We start from the raw sequence: 27200 nt of genomic DNA, 5'->3' as shown, positions 1-27200 counted from the left end.
CTCCGTCTTGTTTTAACAAGATTATATATATTTAGCATTTTCTAATGGTACGTATTATGTCGATCGATTCGTGTGATTTTATAATTAAACCGTGTGAGGTGGGATATCTTAAGCGAGCCGCTTGCAATCTATATTATCCAGACATTAATTAAAGAGCTCCGGATATCGATCATGAATATTCGAGCCGTGCTTAATAACACTCCGATTTCGGCATGAGATATATAACGCGTCTATGTGCACGTGTGCAGATCGAAGCACACGTACACTGGACGGTTCTATACACGACGGCCACCGGGATTACTCTGATTTCTCTGTTGTGTCCAACGAGTTCTATCCGGCTACCGGACGTGGATAAGGAATTAACCACGTTACAGAACGCGAATACGGCGCGTGGTCGAGAAAACGAGATTAAAGTCCGATATTAATAAGATGAAACAGTCCATTTTCTAGACACGTTTTAATTAATTATAACGTTTCAAATATTACATTAACATCACACACTTTTATACGGCGATATTAATCGCGTAAATTAATGATATACTAATAATTTTTAAAGTTACAATTTTACGACGTATTATTAATTAAAAAAAAAAAATAAATAAATAAATAAAGAAAGTGACAAAATTATTTGCAATTAGCGATTACGATATTAATTAATAGTAGCTATACTGACGGCGCACGTGTCGATTACATTCGTTCTTCGGTACGTAAGCTTAAGCTCCGATTTACATCACACTGCGGGCATATACTATAAAACACAAGTGCACTGGCACCAATACGAACGCGCGCCAGCTTCACATACGGAAACTGCCGGTGCTTAGATTACTGCGACTCCGCGCTATCGCAGCTAACATCCGCGCAAGTTCGATCCGGTTATCAAAATGGCTTTTGGCTAGATAGAGACTAGATCACGAATATTGTCGAGAGACTTGGTGAGTTAGAGTTTCGAGCCGTGCAACGAGGATAGTTCTTGACGAATAACGCGCACACTTAAACTTTTCCCGCAAACTATCCGTAGAATGTGTAGCACGGGTCATCGATAAGCCTAATGTTGTTTTAAACGTGTATCTGATAAGTTTTTTCATTCACAGTTTGCTACACTTTTTTTTTTATAGCGCCGCGGTAAATATACGTATTATTAAAATTACGTTATTTATAGATTGTCTAAGAATACGTCGACGTGTGATTCGGAAATAATTTTATGCTAATATTGTAGGATTAATAAGAAAAGTGGTAGTATCATATTAAGGTTGATGTGGCATATCAATTTAATTTTAAATATATGGCTTTAAACGCTATTTTTGTGTAGGTACAACACTATGACGTTATCTCGTAACTATAGTAAATGAGGTTTATGTAAATTGCTGATTATCAATAGCACGTTGCGTTCCATCTTCATTTTTTATTCAACACAGAATTTCTTTTCCATTTCTCTCTCTCCCTCTCTTTTTCTTATTCTCTCGCTCTTCCTTTCATCTGGTTCTTCGTTACGTAATTAAAAATACATTAATGTTAAATGGTAACCATTCAACATTCTTAGGCCGATAAAGAGCCTTCTTCTGTCCCACTTCTGACCGCGGTTTATAATATTCAAATATTAAATCATGAATATTCAAGCCCCGTTTGACAAGGCACGGCTTTTGATTTTCATCCGATGTAAACGCGAACTTCCCCGGGTTTCGTACGATGGAATTTCGTCGAACGTGCGGCGGTGGCCGACGCGCGGATTACTCCGATTTCTTCGTTGTACTTAATGCCCATGCGGGATTCGTTCATCTACCGGATACGAAATTAATCACGTCGTCCTGCGAATCGGATCCGACGAAAATTGCTTTTAATCGAGCTAGGTAGATGGGTTGTGCTCGCGCATCGTTTGCTCGCTTTGTTTTTCGGATCAACAACGGATCTACGACCTGTACGTGCACTCTTAATCGGGCATTTGCATGTATCGATTCGTCGCGACGCGAATGGCATCGATTTAACGTTAACATACATTAGCATTTTGTTCACTGAATTTATGACGGCGGGGGGAAAGTCACGAGAGAGAGAGAAAAAGAAAGAAAGAGAGAGAAAACTCAACCTGCGTGCAGGCGTACTTATGATGGTTGATAATAAAGTAAGGTCGGCACGTCGTCGTCGGTATCGTGCTGTTTCTAGTCAAGGTATGCGAGTCAATCTTGCATCAGGTGCACGCGAGTTCTTAGCTCGAAAAGTGTGTTAAAATCTGGAGTAGGAGACCGAGGGAAAATTTTGAACCTATTTAAAATTCACGTATATATTGCCGAACGCTGCGAGATTTATATGAAAAATAAGTTTAATTACGAAATACAGGAAAAAAGTCGTATTTAATATTAAAAAAAAAAAAAAAGAAAATTACGAAAGGTATAATATTTGAGTAATAAAGTCATGCTTTAAAAATAGAAATGTGAGAGATAAATTTATACCGTTATAATATATTCCTATTTTTTTATTATTTTTTTTTTTTTATTTTAATAAATGGAACTATTGGCTGATGTTATTAACGTTTTAAAAATAATTTAATACGCGTGTAACGTAGATGAGCGAGCAGTTTCCATCTTTATTTCCATCTCGCTTTATAGACGGTAAAAACGCCGCGATATACGAGAGGAGCGATGATTAACAAAATTGCAATTTGCCCGATAATATAATATAATGTTTTATAATGAGAAAAGGCAAAAAGGGATATTACGAAACTTCACCATTTGTCATTTCTATTTTACGCCGTTATGCTGTTTTTGGCGCGCAGTGGAGATTATTCCTGCGTACGTATTTTCGTAGATATGCACGGCGCACGTTTCGGATGATGAAAAAGTGAAGTGTGTATTTCTATCGTGCTAAAGCCGGGGCATATTGCGGATATGTGCATCGGAAAATATGAGAAATTCCTGCAAATTCGCGCGTGAAATTCAGTTTAACCCTTAATTCGACGTTCTCTCTTTACGCACGTATCCCTCGATCCCCGGCTGCATTTTTTCTCTCTCTCTCTCTCTCTCTCTTTTTCTCTCTCCGGTATATTTTGCTTCGCGATTTTATTTGGCTTGCGCGCGCGCTTATGATATCCTTTCATCTACTTCCCTCGCCGTCATTATAGACGGCGATGCTTTCGCGGGGCGCGCTCGCTCCGCTCCGGGTTAAATAAAAATACAGCGCCCGTAGACGTAATGCACATTGACGCAAATCGAGAAGCAGAAATCCGCGAAAATGAGGCAATCGCGTGTACGCGTGAGGGTCGGCTGCATTTTGCGTGCCTCGCGTACAATACAGTACGTTTTAGGCATTGAATTGCTTTTCTCTTTGTTACAAACTTTTATAGATTTGCGAAAACTTATTTATTTATTTGCAACATTACGATACATTTTATTAAAAGGAGATACTATTAAAATGTACTTTCAATCGATTGCGCAATGTTACGATTAATTACAATTCGCGAAGCTTAATGAAACTCGAAATCATTAATAGTTAAAATATTCATAAAGTATAAAGTTTAGAATATAGGAGCGCGAAATAATCGGAATTCCTCATCGGTGTCCAAAAATAAGTCGTCGGAAAATTGAGCTTAATCGATTTTAACCCGTCGGAGACGTTAATGCGACGTCGGGTTTACCTTTAGTTAAAAGAATACACGATACTTGGTACGCGGTATAGAACGGTGCTATTTTTGTTCGAAGCATGCGTTCGTGGCGACCGACGGCGGCGGCTCCAGCGACGTACGAGCCGGGCTCGATAAGAGCGCACAGGTATAGCAGTTAATTATATCAATGCCCCATTAGCGTGCCAGTACACCGCGTGATTGCAATGGCTTTTTATATACGAGAGAGGGGTTCGCCGTCGGTGCCGACATTGCCGGTGCTTTTTTCAGCCGTCTATATACGTCTTGACTCGAGAGAGGTCCCGCATAAATACGGACCAATAATTGCGTATTCGCCAGAGAGAAATTACTACTTTGCCCGCGTAGCCCGTAGAATTTTTACTCAATTACGCGATCGCTCGAACCTTATCGCGAAGACAACTCGGACGGCTCGCCTCCTACTTCGGTTGACGAATTATTTTATTACGTTTGCTAACGTATTTTTTTTCTTACGACGTTACGCGTCTGCGATAATCCGTCGAAGCGACTAACAGACGGATGTAGGAAACTCAACGCGCGAGATTAAATTACGAATCGCCAATTGATAATTGCAAGTAACTCACGCATTTTCTTCGCCAGTCCGATCACGCATCGCGGAAACGCGGTCGATAGCGTTATAAATATTTCTCATCGACTTGGAGCACGTGTCCCAACGCTGATCAGAAATTCATAATGCGCGTCGGAAGAATAAAAGTAAATAACCTTGACACAGGGGTGCAATCGATGTGTGAAGTTGCGTGGGATATAATCACCGGCGCTCTAAGATGCGAGATTACGCTGCAATTTTGTATTTATAGTTTATAGTTGTTATTGGCACGATAAGTGAGACCAGTCGGAGATAGCTCGAAAAGTCACGAATCTGCTAAGGGCAATATTTGTAGAAACAATGTGGCACGCTGACGACGGGCGCATTGGATATTTTATGACATCGTCTTGAAGTATTCAGCGCATTCCGTGGCCGTGACCGCAAATATTCTAATAACGAATTCCTTAACATAATACTTCTGAGAATATTTATTTCCCGTTAAAACTAAAAAAAGAAATAAATTTAATAACCTAAGCTATAGACGGTGATGCTTTATATTAAAAAAAAAATTTTATTTCTATTTAATTTAATTTGCTGTAAAACGTAATTTAAGATTTTACTATTAAAACATTTTATTTTTAATTGAAAAAGCAAGTAGTATAAACATACTTTTATATTTAATATAACGCGCTTGGCTGAATGTTTGACGAGTAAAATTTATTTCTGACGCATTTTAGAATCGTGGAATTATAAGACTATAAAAAATATAAAAACAATTGTACATATTGTAGCACAGGTCGTTTAAAATTATATTTATTATATAAAGCTTATGTGAAATTGAAATCTTCTGTTGATGAAACATCTGGTATATGAAAGCGTTCGTAATATCATACGTATGTTCATTTTCTCGAGATGCTCATATGCAAATTAGTAGGAGAACTGACTGTGCTCGCTAGTTTTTTTGTTCTGTTTTTTTTCTCTTTTTTTTCAAATTCAAATTTAGCTGGTTGTTTTAGCATTCATTTAACTTTTAGACAAATTTCGACAAACCGCGATGCATTACCTTAATGTGACCTAGAAAGTTCTTTTATTACATTCCTACGTAGACACACACATAAAACTTTTATTCGTATTCGACGGCTCGATGCACACTCATTCACGTGGCAAATACGCAGACATGAACTCTTGATTCTATTCATGCGCTGAATTACAAAACATGTTTCGTTTGCTTAGCTCCCGGTGGTTTTTGCAATTTCACGAATGCGCACATCGCGTTGTTTAGTTCCGTTATACCGGATATCATTTCAACGAATTGAATCGCGACTATAATTTAACAATGATTAAGAAACTACAATTTCCAGAGTCTTAAAATTCCTATTAGACAATTAAAAAACTCATAGTTAATAATAAATACTTAATTAAAATTATTTTATACAAAATTTAACAATGATTAAGAAACTATAATTTTCAGAGTCTTTTAAAATTCCCATTAGACAATTAAAAACTCATAGTTAATAATAAATACTTAATTAAAATTATTTTATACAAAATGACACACGTGGTTCGTGTATTTCAAGATTAATATACTACACTGTATATTCAAAATAATATTCTATCGATAATAATTATTTACAAAGCGTATGCGTCTATTTCATATTAAATGCCAATCGGCGCCCGTGATTGCGTGACATAATTAACTGTCATGCACGTATGAAGTGACGCGGATTGTGGTTGCACTTACGCGGAGGCTCGCCGTGACCCTCGAGCCGTTTCAGCCCGCCGAGAATTAAGTACGTAGCTCTTTCTCCTTTAAATTCACGTATACCTGCTGAAGATGGTATTGTACTTTCGTTACCGTTAGTTAGCCCCGGAATTTAGCCCTGACTCGACCTCGGCGCCTCAAGTATTCCGAACGTGTAGTGGCTTTAGTCGCCGCGCCGCTCGACGCGGCGGCGAACGGACGATCAAGGACGCAGACGTTACTCGTCGAGGGTGATGTCCTCGCCATTGATTGGCAGCCCTGGCCGCGCTCTCGTCAAGGTTCTGGCATGCAGATACACGGTCGCGATTGTGGGTTACGTCGGAGGCCGGCCTCTGTTGTCACGACCGTTGTTTCTCATCAATAACGTTAATGTCGACATATAACGAAAACACTTTGTCATTCATCGAACAGACGTGTTTGAATCGCGCGATACCTTTCTCCGGTATTACTTTTCCTTTTTGCCCCTTACTTCTCGTAGACTCCGCTCTTCTTTTCCGTATCTCGATCGCAGCAGGCTCGTTTAGACGCGTTCAGGTTTCGAATTAGTGGTTAATAGGGAATAACTCGAATCGCATGTTCCGAAAGACGTTTGATGCGAGAAAGCTGTATGGAGTTTTCGGAATACGAAGTATACTTATCTACCGATTTATTTATCTATCTATTTATCGACGTCAGCGTCGTTTGCGAAACGTAAGTATCTGTTTCGTTACTTGATATCTGATTTGGAGAAATCAAGTGGAGAGAACAGATAGAGTGGTTGTTTCTGATCGGCGAGGCATGCCTACTGGACTGTTTGACATTTCCTTTGAAATGTCGTTTCATTTCCTGCCCATCGGCACCGATGCCATCACCGCGATAGACAACAGGACGTCGGATCGAGATGACGACTTTCAGAAATGTACAACGAATATCAATTCCTTTTTTGATGCGAGTCGAGTTGGCTCTGATATCGATAGCGCGGGCATTTCTTTGAAAGAGTTTCTCTATCCGGATGTATCGTTTATAAAGATTTAATATAGTATAAGATAAAGAATATATCAAAATTATATTAAAAAAAAAAGAAAGAGAGAGAGAGAGATAAAAAATCTTGCATCGTTAAAAAATATGCTAACATAAAGTTTGCCTGCAGATAACTTGAAATTAATGAATACTTTTGAAAATATCCTTTAACAGACTCTAAGAAAAGATTCTCATTAAACCATTTATATTTTATTTTATTTCTGTCAGTTTAATTAGACTGCGCGACTCGTTTTCCTCACTAAGCCCGTCACGTTTATTTTTATTGTACGCCGCTATATATATTTTTTTTTCTTTCCCTTTTTTTTTGACCGTTTCGATCCTCGGTTTATTATTAAATGGAGTAATAGCGTGCCGAGCTGATTGATAGTTCACGTCGTCGCGCGCTCAGCTCGGAAATGTACAAATTCGACGTCTAACGCGAAGACGCTTCTCAGAAGGAGATCTTGCATCGATTGCTGGTCGACAGCGGTGTACATCCGCGGGTACTGCACGACATTATGGACGTGGGCCGTTGCGCGGCTTGGTTGACCGAGTTTGCATCGGTGTTGGAGGTCCCATTGATTTCCTGGCCCATGTCAAGGCTGCACGCGAGATATCCCCGCTTCCCCCCTTCGGTCACCCGCAACCACCGACCCGCCTCCCTTCCCTGAGCACCCTTCCGCAAGCTGTTTTCCCTTCCTTGCCGACTCCGCGCCTCGTCATCTTCGCTCATCTTCGACTTAGCGTGCGTCACGCTTGCGACGCTGCCGCAGCGGCGAAGCAGTCATCGGGTCCGTCATTTCGTTAGTTCGTTTAGAGTCGCATTTTGCATATCATCCATCACTTCGTCGAACTGTTTTCAACCTACTTTCTCTGGGAGGGAAAAAAAAAGTTTTTAGTGACTTCGATATATCCCCCCCCCCCCTCTTTGTGGACATTGCGATGCGTGCCGCGTGATGATTATCGCGGACGGCGAGCGGTACGATGGCGGAGGCGATGACAGAGGCGATGACAGATTACAAAAGTTTCTCAATTGCGATCACTTGCGGTGTATGCATTTCACTTGGCTGTGTAAATAATGTTTTTCAGCCTTATCGTTCGTTGCCGTTAGTCGCCAAGCTTTGATATTCTTGATCGAAATGACATAACGCGCGTACATACGTACGTACGGCTGTTGATATAGTTAATTGCAACCCGCATCGTTTCATCTAGAGCGTGATATTCGAATCTGCAAGGATTTATTTGGAAGACTCGCAAACCCGTATGTGCCGCATTGGCTTTATACAATCTGCTCCTTTTTAATTTGTTCTTTTGACTGCTCCCTTTTTTTTCATATTTTTTTACTGCTTTTTCCAGAGCATGTCATTTTCGAGATATATATATTTATTTTACGACGGCACTTTATTCATTGTGCAGGATAAATTACACGTTTCTCTTTAAGCTATCCCGCGAAGTTTTATACAAGCGACCTTTTCAAAATTATGTCTTAAAAATGTAAAAAGATAAAATAAAAATTGAAAAAAAAAAAAAAAAAGAGAGAGAGAGAGCAAGTAATGAAATAAATAAAATAAATGGTAACATAGTAAAGCTTGTATCGAGCTTCGCATTGCAGATTCAGATCTCGTTTCGCGAATTTTTATTTTACGATCCCATTTTGCCGAGACCACGTCGTAAAGACAAATCCCTGCCCTGTATATATTTTAATTTTAAATAACTTTCTGCTGTTTAAGGTTATTTTTACTATCGCGGAAAATAATGCGGGCGTTAAATTCTATTAATTCCGCGGGTGTGCTGGAGATCCTCGTTTGTTTGCTAATATCGAGCTGATTATTTGTCTTTCTTTGCATGATTTGACACGCAAGAGAAAGAGCAATTTGTTAGTTTACCTAGTTATATTGATTTATTTGCTTATCATCCTCGCTGTCTTGCCCGTCACTTGTGTTTACCACTTTCCCATGCGGTTTTACGCCAGTATCTTGTATCTAACGTTGGTTATGACGTTTGCTTACCCGTAATTGTTCTTGGCTATTCTTCGTTCCCATTCATCCTTGGGCGCAAATCGATTTCTCTTGAATTTCTTCACGATGCGCCTTTGTATACCGCGCCATTCATTTATAAATAATTTGATCGACTCGCACGTTACCGAGATAGACGTATTTTTCAGTTATTTATTCTCGAGCTCGACGGTGAAACGGTTTACGCCTTACAAACATTATCGTCCTTCTGTTTTAACAAATAATTATTTAACGCGCGTTGCGTCGCTCTAAATTTTTAACGCAACGTCCCGTTTTAATAATAATCAGCGAGTGTTATAATTATTTAACGGTCCCCGCTTTATCAGCGCTATACCGACTTTGTAAAGTATGCTTCGCGCAAGATATTACTTCGCACTATATGTACTATATCATTTTTACAATAACGATTAAATGTATAGTTTTCCTATTGCATCACGCAACCGTGAACTTCGTCTATACACGCACCTTCGAATCGAGGAGGGAACGAGTTACGTTACGTGTGTGTACGTGTGTGTCTGTATGCGCCCATAATTCATTCGTTCTTGCGGCCGCCGACGACATAATAATTTGGTTTATTCCACTCGCGTTGCGTGGCAGAATCTCCGTTATTCGGCTAGTGGTAATTTGAAAGTAATTTGAAAGTATGGCGACTGTCACGGCACGGTCGCGAACATTTTGCAACATGGTGGTCGTTGTAGACGGGCGAGGGGGATGCACGGGGGTGGAACAACCGCATATTAATCGTGACACTTGCCGCGCGGCGCACGAATTTATGAGCGCGAAAGCCACGAGTTAAAATCCAAAAGCGGACAGGAAAGTCTCCGTATCGCGTGACCGCTCGAGCCTGTGCTCGACTCTCCACATCGCGGTTACTGTCCAAGTGCTTTAACTCCGACACTAATAACTTCAACCATCGCGTTTGTAGTATATCGCCGGGTTATTCGCGGTGGGAAAATGCGCTGGGAAATTAGGAATCGAATTAAATACGCGAACGACATACGCTCACGGCCGGCGTGTTTTGTCAAAAATCGCGACAAGAGCCACCCGCCGAAGATGACAAGCGTTCGGTAATCGTATGATGAAGAATACGTCGTAAAGTCGCATAAAAAAAAGTACATAAAAGTTTGTTCGAAGGCCAAGCGCGTCGCATTAAGTATGCTTCTGACGATTATTATGCGAAAAAAAAAAGAAAAAAAAAAGTTCAAGTTTACATACGACGTCATATAACGAGAGGAAAATTTATGCGGAACAAATTTAAGAAAATGACACGTGCACTAACGCGAGTTGTGTGCTTTACACTGTAAAATTTTTACGTATTCACGATCGCGTATCTGTTGATTTAAATATTATTTCCTATCAATTAAATTATCTCCAAATAATTTACTATTCCGGACGGAAAGATGGGAAGAGTCTGCAAATAAATTATAGTTCGGCTAACGTTCGTTTTACGTGGCGAAAATCTGGGGGGACTGCTCGAAAATCGTCGAGTAAGCAGATGCGGAAGAATCTCGCGGGTGGATGAAATCATTAGTATCGAGGTTACGGTTTCCTGTATCGTTGCTACGCGGAATATGGCACTCTCGGTATGCCAGTGATAGAGCTCGAGAAACAGTCAGCCCGTTTGAATACTCGGCGCGGCTCAACCGGATATTACAGTTACCGAAGAATATTCGATTTGCAGCTAACTAGATGGGCTTGCTCGGCGATCCGGATACCGTTCTCTCGTGTCTTTACTCGCGCCTCTTCGCTGTCGAGTTACCGGCCGCCATTCCGATTAAGTTTGAAGTTACTATCGGAAATACGTTTTGTTATGTCACGCTGTGATCTCGCTAAATATCATAACGTCGTCGGCAGAAACATAGCGTCGGTTCAATAGCAAGTGACACGCTGGAAATAACATTTCGCTACGATGTGAAAGAGAGACTTTGCGAGTAGGTATCGCAAAATTTAGAAACGTACAGTAATTTATTTATTTTTTTTTATCTTGCGGTTTTAATAATGGAGCGGAGTAAAGTTTTTAACAGATTTTAAAGATATTGACGAGTTCTAATTTCTTTTTTTTTTTTTAATATAATATCTTTTAAATAAAACTCTATTTTTTTTTCTCTCTTTTTTTCTAAACACAGTAATCAGATAATTTTTATATTTTATAACACGCGGAGCTTAATGAAATAGAACACACATACACATACACAAATCTATTGTTATTATGATATATAAATCGTGACACAAATTGTTCAAACTTACACGGTTTCGTATCTGCATAGTTTCATCAATCATTCGCGTAAGCGCGCATTAATAATCGTCCACTATTAAATATGCATTGGTTGTTTGCGAACGAAGCGTCATTCTCTCTCTCTATTCGCGTCTCCCGATTCCACTGTGCCCGATTTCTGTCAGCCTTTGTATGCCAGCTGCCAATCACTAATTGTTTATGTAAAATGCTCCGTTTTTGAAATTAGAACATGAGTGACCGTCGATATATTTTACGTTACCTATGTCATTAATTAGTTGCAATATGTTTAATAAGATAAAAAAGATCTGTTCTAAGATTAATGATATTAAACGTGCTTCTATTCGTCGCTGAATATTATTATAAATAATATATATATTTATTGGTAACAACGTCTTGCTACTTACATTGTTTTATATATAAATATATATATTAGCTCTCTATATTTTAACGTTTCTTAAAATGTTTGCAATAACCGCGATCATTTATTATTCAGTAATCGTATCTCGGATATAAATATATATGTCTTTACGTGTTCGCCGTAATTTCTTAACCACCGGGACGTACAAAAAATTCAGTAGTTACTGCCAGACCCTCGCTTTCATATTGGGATACATTGGGATACATGGTAGCATTTCGAAAATCGGAAATAAATTTCAGGCTCCATTACGCGAATGCAGGATGCCAGATATATCCGCGGGACCGTGAGGATAAATCTTTTCTGGCGAAAGCGGTAATGGAAAAACATTCGGTGGCATCGACTGTCACTGTTATCCTTTCAAACGATGGTAGTATTGCCAACGCGGTCACGCCGTACCAGACGTTAGAATAGATACGCGAAGGAAAACAACAATTCGCCCCGGTCGCGGAAGTACGCGTTGTTTGTATACCGGCCGCGGAAAAATAGGTCAGTCGAAGTCCAATGATTTGGCGCGATTTCGCCTGTTTCCGCGGTGGGCGATGCTCTTACGACGAAAACACGACGATTCTCGACCGGATGATAATCCACGATGCTTCCAATTCCGGAAAGTTGCCAAGAAATTCTTCTGTCTACGAGAGTCACGTCTCAATGTGAGATATCGCGGATCGATAGATAGGGCTCTTTGCGCAATCCTTGAACGGCTACTTTCGACGATAACCATTAATTACTCGTGATATAATCGCAACCTCTAGCATTTCCCGTTAATTGGTTGAAGCGAGTCCAAGTTTATGATAAACAGACGTGCTTAAAAATGAGCATATGTAATTAGGTAATTAATTTTTATTTAAATTCATAAAGAAAAAAAAGAAGAAGAAAAATTAAGAAAAAAGACAAACAATTTTGTTTCATTATAAATTAAGGCCGCGCGAAAATATTGAGCAACGATACTTCGTTCTTTAAACAAAGTTTTATCATTTCGTTGCAAAATGTTTTTACACTCTTTACATAATAATTATTATTTAATAACCGCAATTAGCATAGTTGGCTTTAAGTAACGAGACTCTCAAAGATCGTGGAAACTTGAATGAAGATGGCGCGACGTAATTGAGATTCCGGGATCAAGCTTAGTCCGGGTAACCGGGGTAAAAAGGGTGTTCTTCCTCATTGCGAAGGGGTAGGGGGCTCGGTGCGCGCCACCGAGATCCCCTAGAGTGGGCGAGGGTGGCGACGATTCTAGCCGCGATGAGGCTCTCGCGAGGGTGGCGGCGTAGGAGGATTTGGAGCTCTGCCACGTTGAGAGTACCCTCCTGCTCGAGTGCTCTACTACGATCACCGATACCACACTACAGTACCGCCGCGGTTGGTACTCGTAGAGGTTTGGAAAAGGCCGGATAGAAGCGCGTCCCACTTGAGGAGGAAACAGGTGGAACGACCGAGGGCTCCGCTCGCCGGAAGAGCGTAAATATTGATAATCCCGACTACATATAACTACTCGTTTACCGTACTTCGCGACACGTAATAACATAACGAATTAAGATTGTTTTGACATCGTCCCCTCTACATCGTATTGGTATTTAAGGAAAGTCTCCTCCGATATCTAGGTGATGGAAAAATCAGTTAACTGTGCCTGTGTGTCAGCACGGTCAAGTACACCCGCCTCGTTAGACAGTTCCTAAACGTACGGAAACATCGATAATGCCGTAGTTAGTCAATGTCACCGGCTAAGTTCTTCATTCTATCCTCATTCTTACAATATTACAACTCACGTCTTCGTACGTGATTATTCATGAATCGATATTTTGTCATTATTGGAATATAAATGCCGTCGTGATTGTGTAGGAAACCTTCGCTGCCTGACCTCGTAACAAAGACTTCTTACATGTCCTTATTATAACATTTATCAAAGAAAGCTGCAAACTTCTTGTTACATTAAGTATAGTTTTCATTCAGAGAGTCAGTCGCTGTGCGACTGCACGATTTCGCATCGCGATAGAAAATAATTATTAAGTCAAAGGTGCATTTCTTTTTTTTTTTTGCATTGTTGCGACAATAATTTTTTTTTTTTCTTTAAACGTTGCTGGGGAATTTGGTTCGAAGATTAAAAATAAAATATCGCTTTGCGACTTTTTATAAAAGCTCTAAATAGCAACGATTGACTTTTAACTAATTTTTGTTCGTGATTAGATGCGATTATACGTTGCGTATGTAAAGATATATATTAAAACTATTAAAGACGCGCTTAAAAAGTTCAACTGCGATGGTCGTAATAAGATTTCAGTAGTCACGGAGAGCATATTGCAGCGGCAAACCGGTGAAAGAGTCTGAGTGAACGCAGCCGTCGGTCGCGAGCGCGTCGAATGTTTCGTGCAAAGTGATCGATAGCGCTGGCTCGTGCTGCAGATATCTTTACGGGCTATATTTGCGGATTATTAATACGTAGCGAATCGCGATTAACAAAGGAGCGGGTGTAGTGTCAACCGATTCGACGTTGATTACGTTTTATTGCTATCGCTCGTGTCCGTTTTTATCTCTCTTTCTCTCTCTCTCTCTCTCTTTTTATTTTTCCTTTTTTTTCTGGCGAAAATACAAGTTCGCCAGTTTATTATTTTACTTTGAGAAGCAGAGGAAAGGCGAGAGAAAAAGAGACGAGCTTTTCTTATCTTCGGCTTGGAGGCACGAGGGGATCGTATCGGCTGCGATCACGGGAAAGAGATTGCGCGCGTAGTTGTAAGACGTACACCAGACCATGCAATGTAACTGCATGTATCCGCTCATTTACATGCAATCACGGAGGTGCATCCAGACGTCGGGGAAAGCTATGCGCCGCTCTCATTGTGGCGCCCGTTATGTCAAAGGCTAAACCTATCTTGTTTGCACTTGATAGTAGGCAGCGGCCGAGTTGACGTCAAACACGATCGCGTAATAAAACTTCGTTATTTCCGTCGAAGTAGCATAATGAATGACGCGTATCGTAATGAAAGTGTCATTCGTCATGATTTGCCCGAAGCAATATATATATATATATATTTTTGTTCTCCCTTTTTTTTAACTTTAACAGAAAGGCATATCTGGCAGGAATTATCTTTTCGTTTCTAATTATTGCGAAAGAGATATGTCATTGTATTTTACGCGTCACGAATTTTAAATATAGAGGAATATGTGAAATGTTATTAAAATTCTCTTGTATGTCGTATCGATAGGGCCGATATTTTTCGACAAACAAAGCGCGGAGGTACGAAAGATACTTGAAATCTCTTACGAGGGAAAATTATTTTTTAATATGACTTAGCAGAATCGTGCGAGAAGCATGAATTTTACAAATTAGTTTTACGATTTATGGTTGAATCGAAAAAAATCTAATATAACATATTAAATAGATTTTCCGTTTCTGATTATTCATTTTGAAAAGAATAGACGTACACATATTTTCGTTGTACAATTTTTTTCCGAAGCTGAAAGTACGTTTCCTTTAATTATTTCATTCCCACCCGCTGGTCAAGCATTTAAATATGAAAATATGGTACAGGAATTAATTGTCTTGAAAACGATAGAAGAGATATATTAAGAATCTCGTCGGCACTTTCGAAAGCGTGCGGAGTCTCAATTATTCTCGCGATTACGCGCGTTTCTCGCGTCGTGTCTAAGCCTAAGCAAGCGTGTTGGAAGCAGAGCGGGCGTACTTACGCGGCGTATGCATACGGTACGTGATGCGTGGCGGGCAGTAGAACGTTCGTGGCCACGAGGAGAACGAAGCTCCCGGAGACGACGTGGAAGGACCCCATGGTTGTCATCCCCCGTAGTCGCCGCGGTTGTCCGCGTTCTAGGAAGAAGAGAAGGAATCACGACACCACCCCCGCCGTTGGGACGACGGCGAGGACGAGAACGTCGACGGTTGTCCTGAGGCGTTGCTACCTGGCGCGTTGACCCGGCGCCTCTCTGCGTGTCGTCTGCGTCTCACCCTCCCTCCCTCCCTCCCGCCCAGCCCGCCCTCCTACCCCGTTTTGCTTCCTCTTCAAGCTCTTCTTCGTGTGCTCTATGGCCCCCGTCGCTTTTCCACAATTCTCTCTCAACTATCAACGTCTCACGCCCGATATTCTGGCTCTCACACCCCCCCTCCCCGCCTCTATCTTCCCGTCACTGTCATTCACGATTGTACTTTTGTAAACATTCGAGCGGTGACATGGGCTTGCGGTATCACGACACTTCGAGGCTCAGAATTACGGGTATTCTTATCGCGGGCACATATTTTCGTGTCGCCCTTGCGCTCCTCGCACTCGCGACGTGACTCACGAAAACGACGACCGTCTTCGACTTCCCCCGCGATAAACGGGAACGCGAAAATAGTCTCGCGTGAACTTGTTTTTAGCACCAGGATCTTCTCGCGACGTTCCTCCGCTCCGTCCTCGTTCTTTCCCGCTCGGCGCGACCGGAGTCTTCGTTCGCGATTACCCGGCTGCGTTTTCGAGGCAGAAGAGGCACCGGGAATGACAATCGGGCGGGGGATAACGAGTGTCGGCGTAGGAGGGAGACAAGGATTCTCTCCTCCGGGAGATAGCGCGCCTCCTTCGTTTCGCGTCCTACAGAACCGGGGCTTCTTGATCGCTGACGGTGTCCTGCCACGAGCTCCGCTTCCGCAGGATCCTTCCTCTCGCGTCGAACATCTTTCTGTTCCTGTCACGTCTTTCACGGGCTGCTCTCTCTCTCGTTCTCTCTTTCTCTCCGCACTCTTTCTCTCGCTCTCGCCCTCTCACTCGTTCTCGTTCGTCTCGCGGGGACACTCGGTCAGCACCCGCGGTACACCGCTACGCGCTCGGGAGTGGCGGCTCTCGCGTCTAGCCCGGCCGTTTCAGCACGCAGGCGCAATTCCTTCCTTCCTGCCTGCTACCCTGCTCGCTTGCCTACCTGTCTGCCCACCCTCGTCCGTATCTCGCGTCCCTCTTTCACCCTCTTTTCGCCCTCTCGCTCGCGCTTATTTTAACTCGCCTGCTCGCCTCAAGCCGACAACTGCCGTCGTGCCTGCGCTCGCTGTCACCCTGACTGCCTGATTGTTTCATGAACTTAGGAGTTTTCGTCACCCACCCGCCGTCTCTCTCGTCAGAGTACGCCGCTAGAGTGTATTGATGCACAGCGGAAGATCATATTCGCTCAATGGCCTTCTTCTTCGGGCGATCAGGATTGTGTCGCGTAATATTAATGGCAGTTCCGAATTCTTGATATCTCGTAACGCTCGCAAGCACGTTTGGAAATTCCGTAAGACTAATTAACTGGCGCAGGCTGTTATTAATTACCGCTGATTAGTATTACGTAAATACAGGCGCAATTTGTAAGCCCAGTAACTGTGCATTATTATGGTCGTTATGATATTTTGCAAACGCGACGATTACGTAAAGTAACGCAGAATTGGGGGGGATACTTAGCTGCATAATTACCATCTCGTTTTAGATCGCCTTATTAATCAATCTGTTTTAATCCTCGTGTATATTTTAATTTTTTCTTGAAGAATTTATCAATTAATCTACGTATTATATTTACCAGCATCTCTTATAATGCATTGAGATTGCGTTCAATTTAAATCAATCCTCACCTCCGGCACTCACCCTCTTATTAATTTACTTATATCTGTCCGCACGAAGCGAAGACGATTATCGTCGTATTCGCGCCGCCCGCTGCTCTTTCGCTCGATTTAATAACTTACGTTATTCCACTTAATTACGTTGTCGCGTTATTATCGCGAGGAAACGCATTCCCTTTTTTTTTTCTTTTTCTTCTGAGCGCATCGCCGATCGCGTAGCTTCTCGTTCGATTTCTTATTCATTTTCTCACGTAATCACGTTATTCGTTTTTCGCTCGTTTCATTTATTTTCCCCCCCCGTGTCTTTTCTTCGACTTTGCGCGCGGCTTAGCTCGGGGCTTGCATCGATACGTTACTTTCCGGATTGCGTATACGGTGCCCCGTCGGAATGTAAAGCGGGCACGCCGAGTGCATGCTAGCTGCGCCGGTAAAAGAGTGAAAAGAGGTGCATCAAAAGACATTCCATTTGCAGATGTACGGCACGGCGATGTTTCGCGAGAAATATTCGACCGTCGCGAGTATTTTTGCTACTCGCGTGCCTTGCCTCGCGCTTTGTAGCCGCGGCGACGTTCGGCGGGCGTCAAAGGGCGGGCGACGATACGTATTCTCACATTTGGGCGGGCCTCGCATACGTAATGACGCCGCGTGTACGTGCGTGCGACATTGAGACGCCGCTTTCAACACTCCGCTAGAGCGGAGATAATGCGGATCGTAACCGGAGCGTTGAGTGTACATTCTTTCCACTCGCGCGACTTTGAATCAAATTCTCGAGTTGCGGAGTAAACTTTGAATACGCGGTGCAAACACAAGTTTTGCGCCCTCCATCGAGCCGCGCGATGCGTGAGGGTGTCTCGCGAGTAGCGTACTTCTAGTGTGCAGTTGCCACGTACGCTTTGATATCACGGAATTACGTAAGGAGCTGAAAAATGCTCCGGCAGCTTTCGGGAAAATGCGACTTAAAATATTGAAATGCACACTTTGCAAAATCTTTTGAATGTAAAGTATCTTTACGTCAGATATATATTTTCTATATATACACGTGTATATACATATTAAAAAAAGAGATTGTAAATGCACTGAAACGTGTGTAGTGAATAATTTGCAATTTTTAGAACACTCTGTCTCTACATGAGGCATCAAAGCACCCACGCGAGAAACGGGACGATGAGGGCGAGTTTTATGCGTTTTAATCTAACGTCTAGGCACGCCTGAAGAGCAATGTTTACGCGGACGTATTTTTTTCCATCACTTTAATTTAATGTGTATGTGCCGTCTGCTTCGAATTTATGATTATAATTTAATTACCGTCGCGAGATCTCCATTAATCCAAGGATATCTTATCGCAATCCCCCAATTTGCATAATCCTAACTTTATGAGCGCGTAAAATGTATCTTTATGAATATATAATTTAACGGGCGTAATGACGTGCCTCGGATATATATAGAAATATTTATCAAAATTACAACATCGAAAAGATATATATATATATATTTTTTTTTTAATTTTTCTTTTTGTCAACTACGCCCAACGCGATCTGTATCATTATCTTTGGCGTACATTTGCATATATTAAAATACCACTCATTATTTCGGCATTATATTTTACTCGTTTCCTACTGTACGAAATACTATCCGCTCTTTGCATCTCATTTTGTCACATGTATCTCAATATTACCGCGTCTCCTTTATTTTACCTTATTGCATCAAATATGAAAAGTTTATCTTTCGAGAGTTGTTACGATATTGTAGGTAATGCGAAAATAGCAAAAATATCGATGTCTTTGCTGATATATGCATAAGTCTCTTTATATCGGATGTGGAAAATTTGATTGGATTTTATTTCAATTGCGTCCCACGTCCTTTTACTTTATTTTACCGCTTCAGCTTTCATTTGTTTTGCAGAATATTGCTCTTTTGTATTTTCAATATTTAACTACAATCGGACAGTTTCGATAGTAAGCGTGAACCAACGTAAAAAAAAAATCTATTTTTTTCTTTCTCTTTTTTTTTATCGCACCTTGTTCTAAAATTATACGTTTTTACGATTTTATTTAAAAAAAATTGAAATTTAATATTGCGTAAATAATATTAAATTAATATGAATAAAGAAAAGTGTGCAACAAAATTATAAAAATGATAACTTTAAATACTCAAAACGTTTAAAATTATTATAGAAAAAGTACAAAAAATTATCATTTTTTATTATTATATTTACATTGGTTGCGACAAACAATTTCTTCTCTCTCTCTCTCTCTCCCTCTCTCTCTCGTCGAGACAATTGAATTGCCAATGGGTGGTTCTGCCTTTCTGCATACACTTAGTTTATGTATGTACATGAAGATGTTATTGCTAGACGAACGATGTTTGGTCTCGACAGTAGTGTAAGTAAACGCATGAGCCGCCGTACCAATTCCGGCGCTCCTCTCGTGGACTGCCGACGCGATTGTCGCTCACATCCGACGCTGCGACTGTTATCGCCGGAGGGTTGGCAAGGTGGATAGAAAGTACGACGGGGTGTTTGCGAAAGAGGTGAGAGCGCGTGCGCGAGAGATCAAAACCAGCGGGCTCTCTGTCGCCTGGGATAACGGCTTGCGGCCCGTCTATTGATCTTGGCGAACGCGCGCTGGAACGAGCCGCGCTCGAGCCTCTCCTGTACCAGTAGCCTGCAACTCCGTTTGCTCTAGAGACCGACCGACCGACCGATCGAGCCAACCGACTGACCGATCGACCGACTGACTGTGTTGACCCGAATGATTCGGCCAAATATGGGAACAAACACGATATATCGCGAGGGACCGTCAGCCAAACGCCAGAATGCTCTTAACGCCCCGCGGGACTCGTATGGCGCGGATCGTCGTTTCGCCCGCTTTTAATCAAATCGCGACGCAGCGTGGGTTGAGCAGTCGCTCACAAAGTCATATATTAGCCGAAATAAGCAGCCGTAGGTGCGCGGGAAGAAGATAAATCATTAATTCAGTGCTTGGGAATTGCGTTCCATCAGGCGGCCGAACACATATAATTAAGTAACATTGGTGCTAGGTTTTAGAATATGGATGTTATATAGATTGATATTAAGTAGCTTACGTAGCTAGTTAGCTAGGTACCTATATAAGCTACTTAATAAGTACGGGAATAGATTATAAAATATGAGGATGAGAAAGAAACGATTAATGTATAATGCATTAAGCTCGGTGTAATTTTGTTACAGTAGTCAATTAGAAGATATTATTCTTAAATAATAGAGAACGTTTGCGTACACCGTTACTTCATTTATCTCGTATAAAGGGGAATTAACGTCGCTTAGGTAAAATTGTGAAATTCTAGAACACCCGTTCCCGCCTCTTGCAATATTACGTTATCTAAAACTTTCAGCGGGTCGCATTAGAATTCCTTTTCGTAACTGGGCGGCGTTTTATCTAGAAATAAGGACCTTTCGGAAATCGCGTGTCCCTCCACCGTGAGACCGACCATCGTCATAAATGCGCCCTTTCGAAGCGGTCCCTCCTATTTGTATAAATAAGTTAACGCCGCCCGCGTCAATTTCGCCACCTGAAATCCTAGGGATCCGCTTTAGTTCGTTCGCGGAGTTACAGCGAAAGAGATATCGCGCTGCCGTTTGTAAGGCTTTCCCTCCGCAAACTTTTTTTTTTTTTCTTTCTTGTCCCAAATATACTTTGTTCACCGCGGAAAAAGGGAGAAGGGAAGGATACGTCGTCGCTCGCGCGCGCTTTGTCGTCCCGATGCTGGTATCAGCGCCGAAGATGGATGGAGACTTTTGTTTGCGCGCGACGGAAATCCTCCCAGCTAGAAATCCAGCTACTCCGCGAGTCTTCGAAGAACTGCAAGGCGTTGTACTCGCTGACGAGTTGAGGAAAAAAATGATACGTCGACGCCGGGTAGAACCGGGACGTAGGACGGAGCAGCGGAGACAGATCATGGAGCGCGCTGACGTCATTACGGTTACATGTAGACCTCGGGAGTGGCTGCAGGCGCATGCGGTCTGTGATTCTTCCGCATGACAGTGCGCTTAAAAGCAGTAACTACGATAGAATTTCATGCGTAATGTCGCGTACAAAAGCGAGACAGGGGTATCAGCCCCCGGATTTTCCGCATTATTTTTAATTGAATCCAAAGCAGGAAATATATATATATGTATATATTATATCACGTTTGATTGAACGTAATTGCACACTCAGGATTAATTTACCCTTCTTTGTGTACGTGAAAAGGATATCGTAACCGCTAAATTATCGTGCATTCGATATGCAATTTTCCGTATCAACGATATATCGCGTGTTTTGAGCTTAGCGCGAGGAAATTATAATTTCTAAACATTTCCCGTATACCCGAAAGTGCTTTTCAATATTAATTGATCGATCAATTCGAGATGATTAAATGTCTCATTTTGTCATAGATTTTTTTTTTATGTATGTATATATATGCAAATCGAGCTTAAACGAGGAGAGTAAATTACGATCGCGTATTTATGACGATCTTCTCCCGTAACGATCAAGTTTCCGCACCCTTCGCGATAAACTTTTAACTACATTTCGTTATCCCTTGATAAAATTAGGCCGCCAGCTTTCGTAGTGTACGCGATAGTTGGCTCACACGCGTGTACTATCTCGCCTTTCATAGCTCCTACGTGCGTATGCATTATAAATTGACGGCGAATCCGGCGATCTCGAGCGCGCTTCGAGCGCGCTTCGAGCGCGAGTACAGAGGCAGCGATAAAACTCTCGAGCGAACGTACTTACATTGTCTGCTCTAACTTTGATGGGGGGTGACCTGCATTATGGCGTGGAAAACGTCCCACGCGGATACGAAACGTACTTCAATAGCATTTCACATTTCGAGTGCCGATGAGAGAGACCCGAGAAGAATCGGGAAACGATCGACGCGACGATCGGCGCAATAGTTCGCTCTCGTGGTTTTTTAAAATCTCATTTCCACCGAAGGGTGACACTTCCGCGGTGGCGGCTTAACGATTTCGGCGGGGTGCACATCGCGCGCGCGAAAAATCGTGCTGGACAACGCGCCACCGCGAGGAATAAACGCCTATATCAGTCGGCGGCTATTTCGACCGATGGGGTGGGTAGTAAAAGCGGAATAACGGAAAACTTTCAGCCGGAAGGCACGTCGGCTTGATAAAATCGCGCGGTCGAAAGGATGTGCACGCCGAGTTAAACGCTAGACGGTCACATGGATCGCCCGGCGATCTCGCTGCAGATTGTATGAGCGATCGAATGCGTCTATAAATAAGTAGATAAGCTATTGGACTAATAACGCCCGGCGGACACATGTGCCTTAATTATTAATGCGTGCCAATGCCTGGCCGCTGTCGGCTGCGAGTGGCCCGGGGGTTGTATCGCGAGGGGGTTGTTTTGTACGTCACTGTATGTGACCGCGTGTAAAGAGCTACAATTTATGACAATGTAATCCGAGAGTGTCCGGAGAGGATTACAGAGGCGCGGTCGCGAGTAGACGACGTGCAGAATTCCTAAATACTCTCGCGCTAGGAATAAATTGTGAACGGCAAGTGAACGCCGTCACGTAGGACGCTGGATTAACGCTGTAAGAACTCTTAACACAAATCAAAGGGGGCGAATATAAGCTGGGATTGAAATCGGGGGATAAAATTGACAACGGCTGGGATGTGATAAATTTCGGTGCCGTAATTAACATTCAAATTGTTGCACTTTTTGTAATAATATAATTTTAACGTATATCGTAACGTGAAAATAATTTAATTTATTTTTCGCTATTGGTAATTGGCGAATAATCATTTATTTTGGCATACAGTATTAATAAATAGGTAATTTCGATTTTGATAAATTATTCCGGCTTCAATTATTAACTGGAATAAAATCAGGATTAATATATAATCAACGGTAAAGTTTTCCCAAATATTACCACATTGTATTGCGTATGCATATGCAAATACGTGGTTTGTGTAGTAGGTAGCTCGCGCGGTGTACACTGTTTGACGCATCCGTGAAGCTGTAATAACGGTAGTTACAACCCGAATATTGTAAGCGGTAACTGTTTATCGAATCGATTCGCCGGTATCTACATATCAAAGAAGATTTTTGACGCGGCCGAAGATGTTCGAGACAGGGCATATGCAACAGGCAGGCAAAGCGAGGGTAAAATCGAGCTGTTATATCCACACTGGTCGGTTGGTCGGTCGGTCGGCTGGTCGGTCAGCACCTGGCCGGAATCGTAGCTATGATTTTCCAACCCCTCCCCTCTGGCCTGCCTATCACGTTTTCCTCTTTCCGTTCTCTATTCTTTCCCCAGGGCGTGGCGTTCAACAGGCCTGGCCGCTCGCCAACCTCTTCCCTTGCCTTTCGTTACTCTCTCGTGTTTTACTTTCCTCGGGCGCCTTTCGCGGTTCTTCTCTCACCGTCCCGTGGACGTGCGACCGACGGTGAGCCGGCTAGAAAAGAATTAAGACTGCGCTAACACAATCGATGTTCCTTTCCTTCGGCATGGCGGTGCCGCGGTATTTCTATTGTGCTATGTGATATATATATATATATTATATATATGTGTGTGTGTATATATATCGTATATATATATATATGTACGGCCGTATTGTGCATCGAGCTGATGTGCGGCCGAGTAAGAAATGGGAGAAAATAAGATTACATGAGTGAACCGGGTTCTGGAAAGAACGTTGCGGGAGCCAAATTTCAGATTTAATGTTTTGTTGAAGAAACTTTTCCGAGTTTAGTTCGAGAACGGTCACAAAGAAAGTTTTACTGAATGCATTGGATGGTATTATCAACTCTCAAATATCCGCTGAAGCGTTTCACATTTCCACGGAATTGTATACTTTACTTTGTGCTTCACTTTACGTTTGAAGAAAAATTAGCAGTAATAACTTGCCTGTGTATTTAAGATTATAATTTACTTTTTTAGCAATTTTTTTTTCTTTCTTCTTTTTCCTTTTTCCTTTTTTTTCAATGTGAAAGAGTAAGTTTAAAAATTTAATGCAACAGAAATAATTTTATGAAATAAAAAAAAAAAGGAACAAATAAAAAGAATTAAAATTTTCTCATTTACAATGATGTTGCTGCAATAAATTTTCTTCCAATGCATTAACGATTTTAGCATATTTTAATGCGCCATTAAGCTTGATATGCTAATTATAGTTCATTCTGTACGTACCTTTTCAGAATATATACATATACGACTGTATGTATAATATACGGTACATATGCGTCAGAGATATTTGTAACTCGCGACGGATATTCGCGATTAAGATTCATTTGTATACGTGCTTGCGGAGGCTTAGGCGTGTATGCGCGAACGAACAAAAGCCTGAAACTCCAACCCGATATTTATCCCAAATCTCTCCCTCTTGCTTCTGGTTGCCAGCAAAACGTTTGCTGAACGCGATTAACGGTACACCGTCAAAAGGTGGGAGTTACGTGCCGTATATGAAAAAGAGAAAAAAAATTAAAAAGAAAAGAAAAAAATAAATAAAAAGAAAAACTAAAAAAAAACGACGAAAGCTTTCAAAGAAGATTTATGCCAGCTAGGCACGCAGAGGGGTGGGCAGCGAAGGGAAGATTATTAATTCACCTCGCCGATTATTTAACGAAATCGTGACTTTACGTGTACACGATACATATAATTTAAATTTGTCAACGATTTTGCGCTGTAACGCGTGCGTGCTCCGGTTGAATTACTTATGTGTTCGCTGCTAAATATATCGTCGTGAATTAGATATCTTCTCGTAAATCTCGCGATGCAGATCCGGGCGACGTTGTTAAATGTTTAAGATTCTCAAGGGTATCGATGTCTGACGAAGCTCGTGAAACATCTGATTGCAAGCGGCGTCGCGTTATCGCGCCAGCCTATCGAAATATCTTATCGATGAGAGCTCGCTCGGCGGGTGGCGTGCTTCTTACGGCATTATCGAAGTCGCCCCGGCATTACCACCGGAAGTGGGTGATCGCAATTTTCTAGGCAATCAAGATTTCGAACCATTATCAAGCATGACTCCTGTCTTTCTCTTATCTCGCTCCCTTCTCTTCTTACCTCCGGACCTCGGGGTTTCGTAACAGGAAATTGAAAACGCGGCGAACAAATTCTCGTGCCCTTCCGCGGTGGATCCAATCGAGACTTTATATATATATATATATATATATATATATATATATATATATATATATATATATATATTTAAAACTCCTGCCTCCTTGGAAGCCGAAATATGACAAGGCTCAAGGTTGAGCGATATTAGAGAAATGAATTTCGTGTCTTTTATTCAAGACGAATGGAATATCAAGAAGTTATCAAACGTAAGCGTTCGCTCGTCGTCGAGTTAAAATTCTCCCGAGCTCACAAAATAGACCGAGCGGTAAGTTCTTATGAAAATACTGAAAAGCTCCGGCGTGGTACGCTCGAATTTTTTTACCCACCACTATCGGGAAACCTTGGCTTTTATAATTAACTTTTATAACAAATTAACTTTTGCTGAAAAAAAAACACACATAACATAATAATAATAATAATTACGTACATTCTTCATCATTGTTCATCGCCGTATTATCACGCTCGTTCTACATATATTCGCGATGATAATGTATATAAAGGAATCGGATATCTGGTGGAAACGTCGCACTAAAATTTTCAGGCTTAAAGAACCACATCGTAGTGTACCTTACGTCGCGTAAATATTGATGCAAGCAGCTCTTAGAACCCACGGCAGTTCCATTTCAAGTCGATTTTTCCTTGAGGACAACTTTATTACGCGCCACATATTTTCACAACCTTTTAATTTTCATCAAATACCTTAGAGGGAAAGTAATTCCCCCCTTCTATTTGAGTATATCCCGCTTGAAAATTATCCGAAGCCTTTGGTATTTATTTGCATTTGCGTCGGTATATAGCTCGATTCAACAAAAGCTCTTTAATTTACAATGTGCTTTCCATCTCGGGGTATTGCGAATGCCGGGACATTGAAAACGACCGGCTCTTTTTTTCGAGAAACGCTGCCGGCGGCTCTGTGTCTGGTTTTATCATTGTGTCTTGCTTACTTCTATTCCATAACATCCGCGTCGAAGCGTTCGCGAGGAGAGCCGCGGACGGATCGCGCGCCGACTTTAGAAAACGCAGAAACTCGTTAGGAGGATTTTACGCTGGAACGAGGCCGCGCGCGACGGCGCAAAGTATCGAGCTATCGATTTCATGGCTCGTCAGTTCGCCCGATAAGGCAAACCAACCCTCCTCACGTCCCACCACCTTGCACTCCTCGTCCGCAACCTCGTCTTCGACGACTCGACCTTCGTCTGCTCGAACGATCTTAACCGTTCCAATCATCAGTGCCGAGGAAGTCAAGCAACGGTGCTTGGGTGACGAGGTGTTCTGAAAAAAAAAAAAAAAAAAAAAAATAGGAAGACGATTTATTACTAGTAATTAAACATATTATTTAGAATTTGCATGGACAATTATAGATAGTATTTTATAAATTCGTAATCTTAAATAGGATTTACGAAATGAGCATTTACAGATTTACGAGGGACATTATTAAATTAATCGATTTTTATTAAAATAAAATTAATTTGACGATAATATAATTTTGTTATTTATTACATTATATATATTTAATTAATTTAATTATATTATTTTTAAATTAATCTAATAAAGTTAAAATTTGAATTTATTAAACGGTTATGTGTAAAATCTTTTTGAAATTATATCATATAATACAATAATAATAATAAATTCTATTAAATTTTTATTTTTTTTTTTTTTAAAGAACACCAGTATGGCTAATTTAATTTACTTGTCGTAAAGTTGTTTTCTGCAAAAATGCGGATTATTACGAACGCGTTTATGTACCTACGCATACTTGCGTGCTGCGCTGACGGTGTATGTATTCTCGCGTGACTCTTATTAACCAAGTGACTGCTACTCATTGCACTTCTACGTTACTTTCACGTACGCTATTACGCTATTTTACGTTTCTATGTTTTTCTTTTTTTTTTCTTTTTTTTTTTCAAGCCATTT

At 41.4% G+C, this 27200-nt stretch overlaps 1 protein-coding gene across 6 annotated transcripts in view; it reads right to left on the bottom strand.

Annotated features, from left to right (window-relative positions):
* The window catches only part of Rdl (Resistant to dieldrin), a 77344-nt gene extending 61756 nt beyond the window's left edge, over window positions 1-15588 (bottom strand). For 3 of the 6 annotated variants that reach the window (XM_070663004.1, XM_070663006.1, XM_070663008.1), the window contains exon 1: window positions 15290-15587. In XM_070663004.1, coding sequence (XP_070519105.1) covers window positions 15290-15396 — 107 coding nt within the window. In that variant the 5' untranslated portion in view covers window positions 15397-15587. Of the gene's footprint in view, window positions 1-15289 lie in introns of all 6 variants that reach the window. The other 3 variants (XM_070663002.1, XM_070663003.1, XM_070663009.1) reach the window with 2 other exon arrangements.
* Between the last annotated feature and the right edge of the window lie 11612 nt (window positions 15589-27200).

The sequence above is a fragment of the Cardiocondyla obscurior genome, linkage group LG10 (assembly GCF_019399895.1).
Source record: "Cardiocondyla obscurior isolate alpha-2009 linkage group LG10, Cobs3.1, whole genome shotgun sequence".
Classification (NCBI taxonomy): domain Eukaryota; kingdom Metazoa; phylum Arthropoda; class Insecta; order Hymenoptera; family Formicidae; genus Cardiocondyla; species Cardiocondyla obscurior.
Note: the sequence above shows the minus strand (reverse complement) of the source record. Positions and strands in the feature narration are given on the sequence as shown.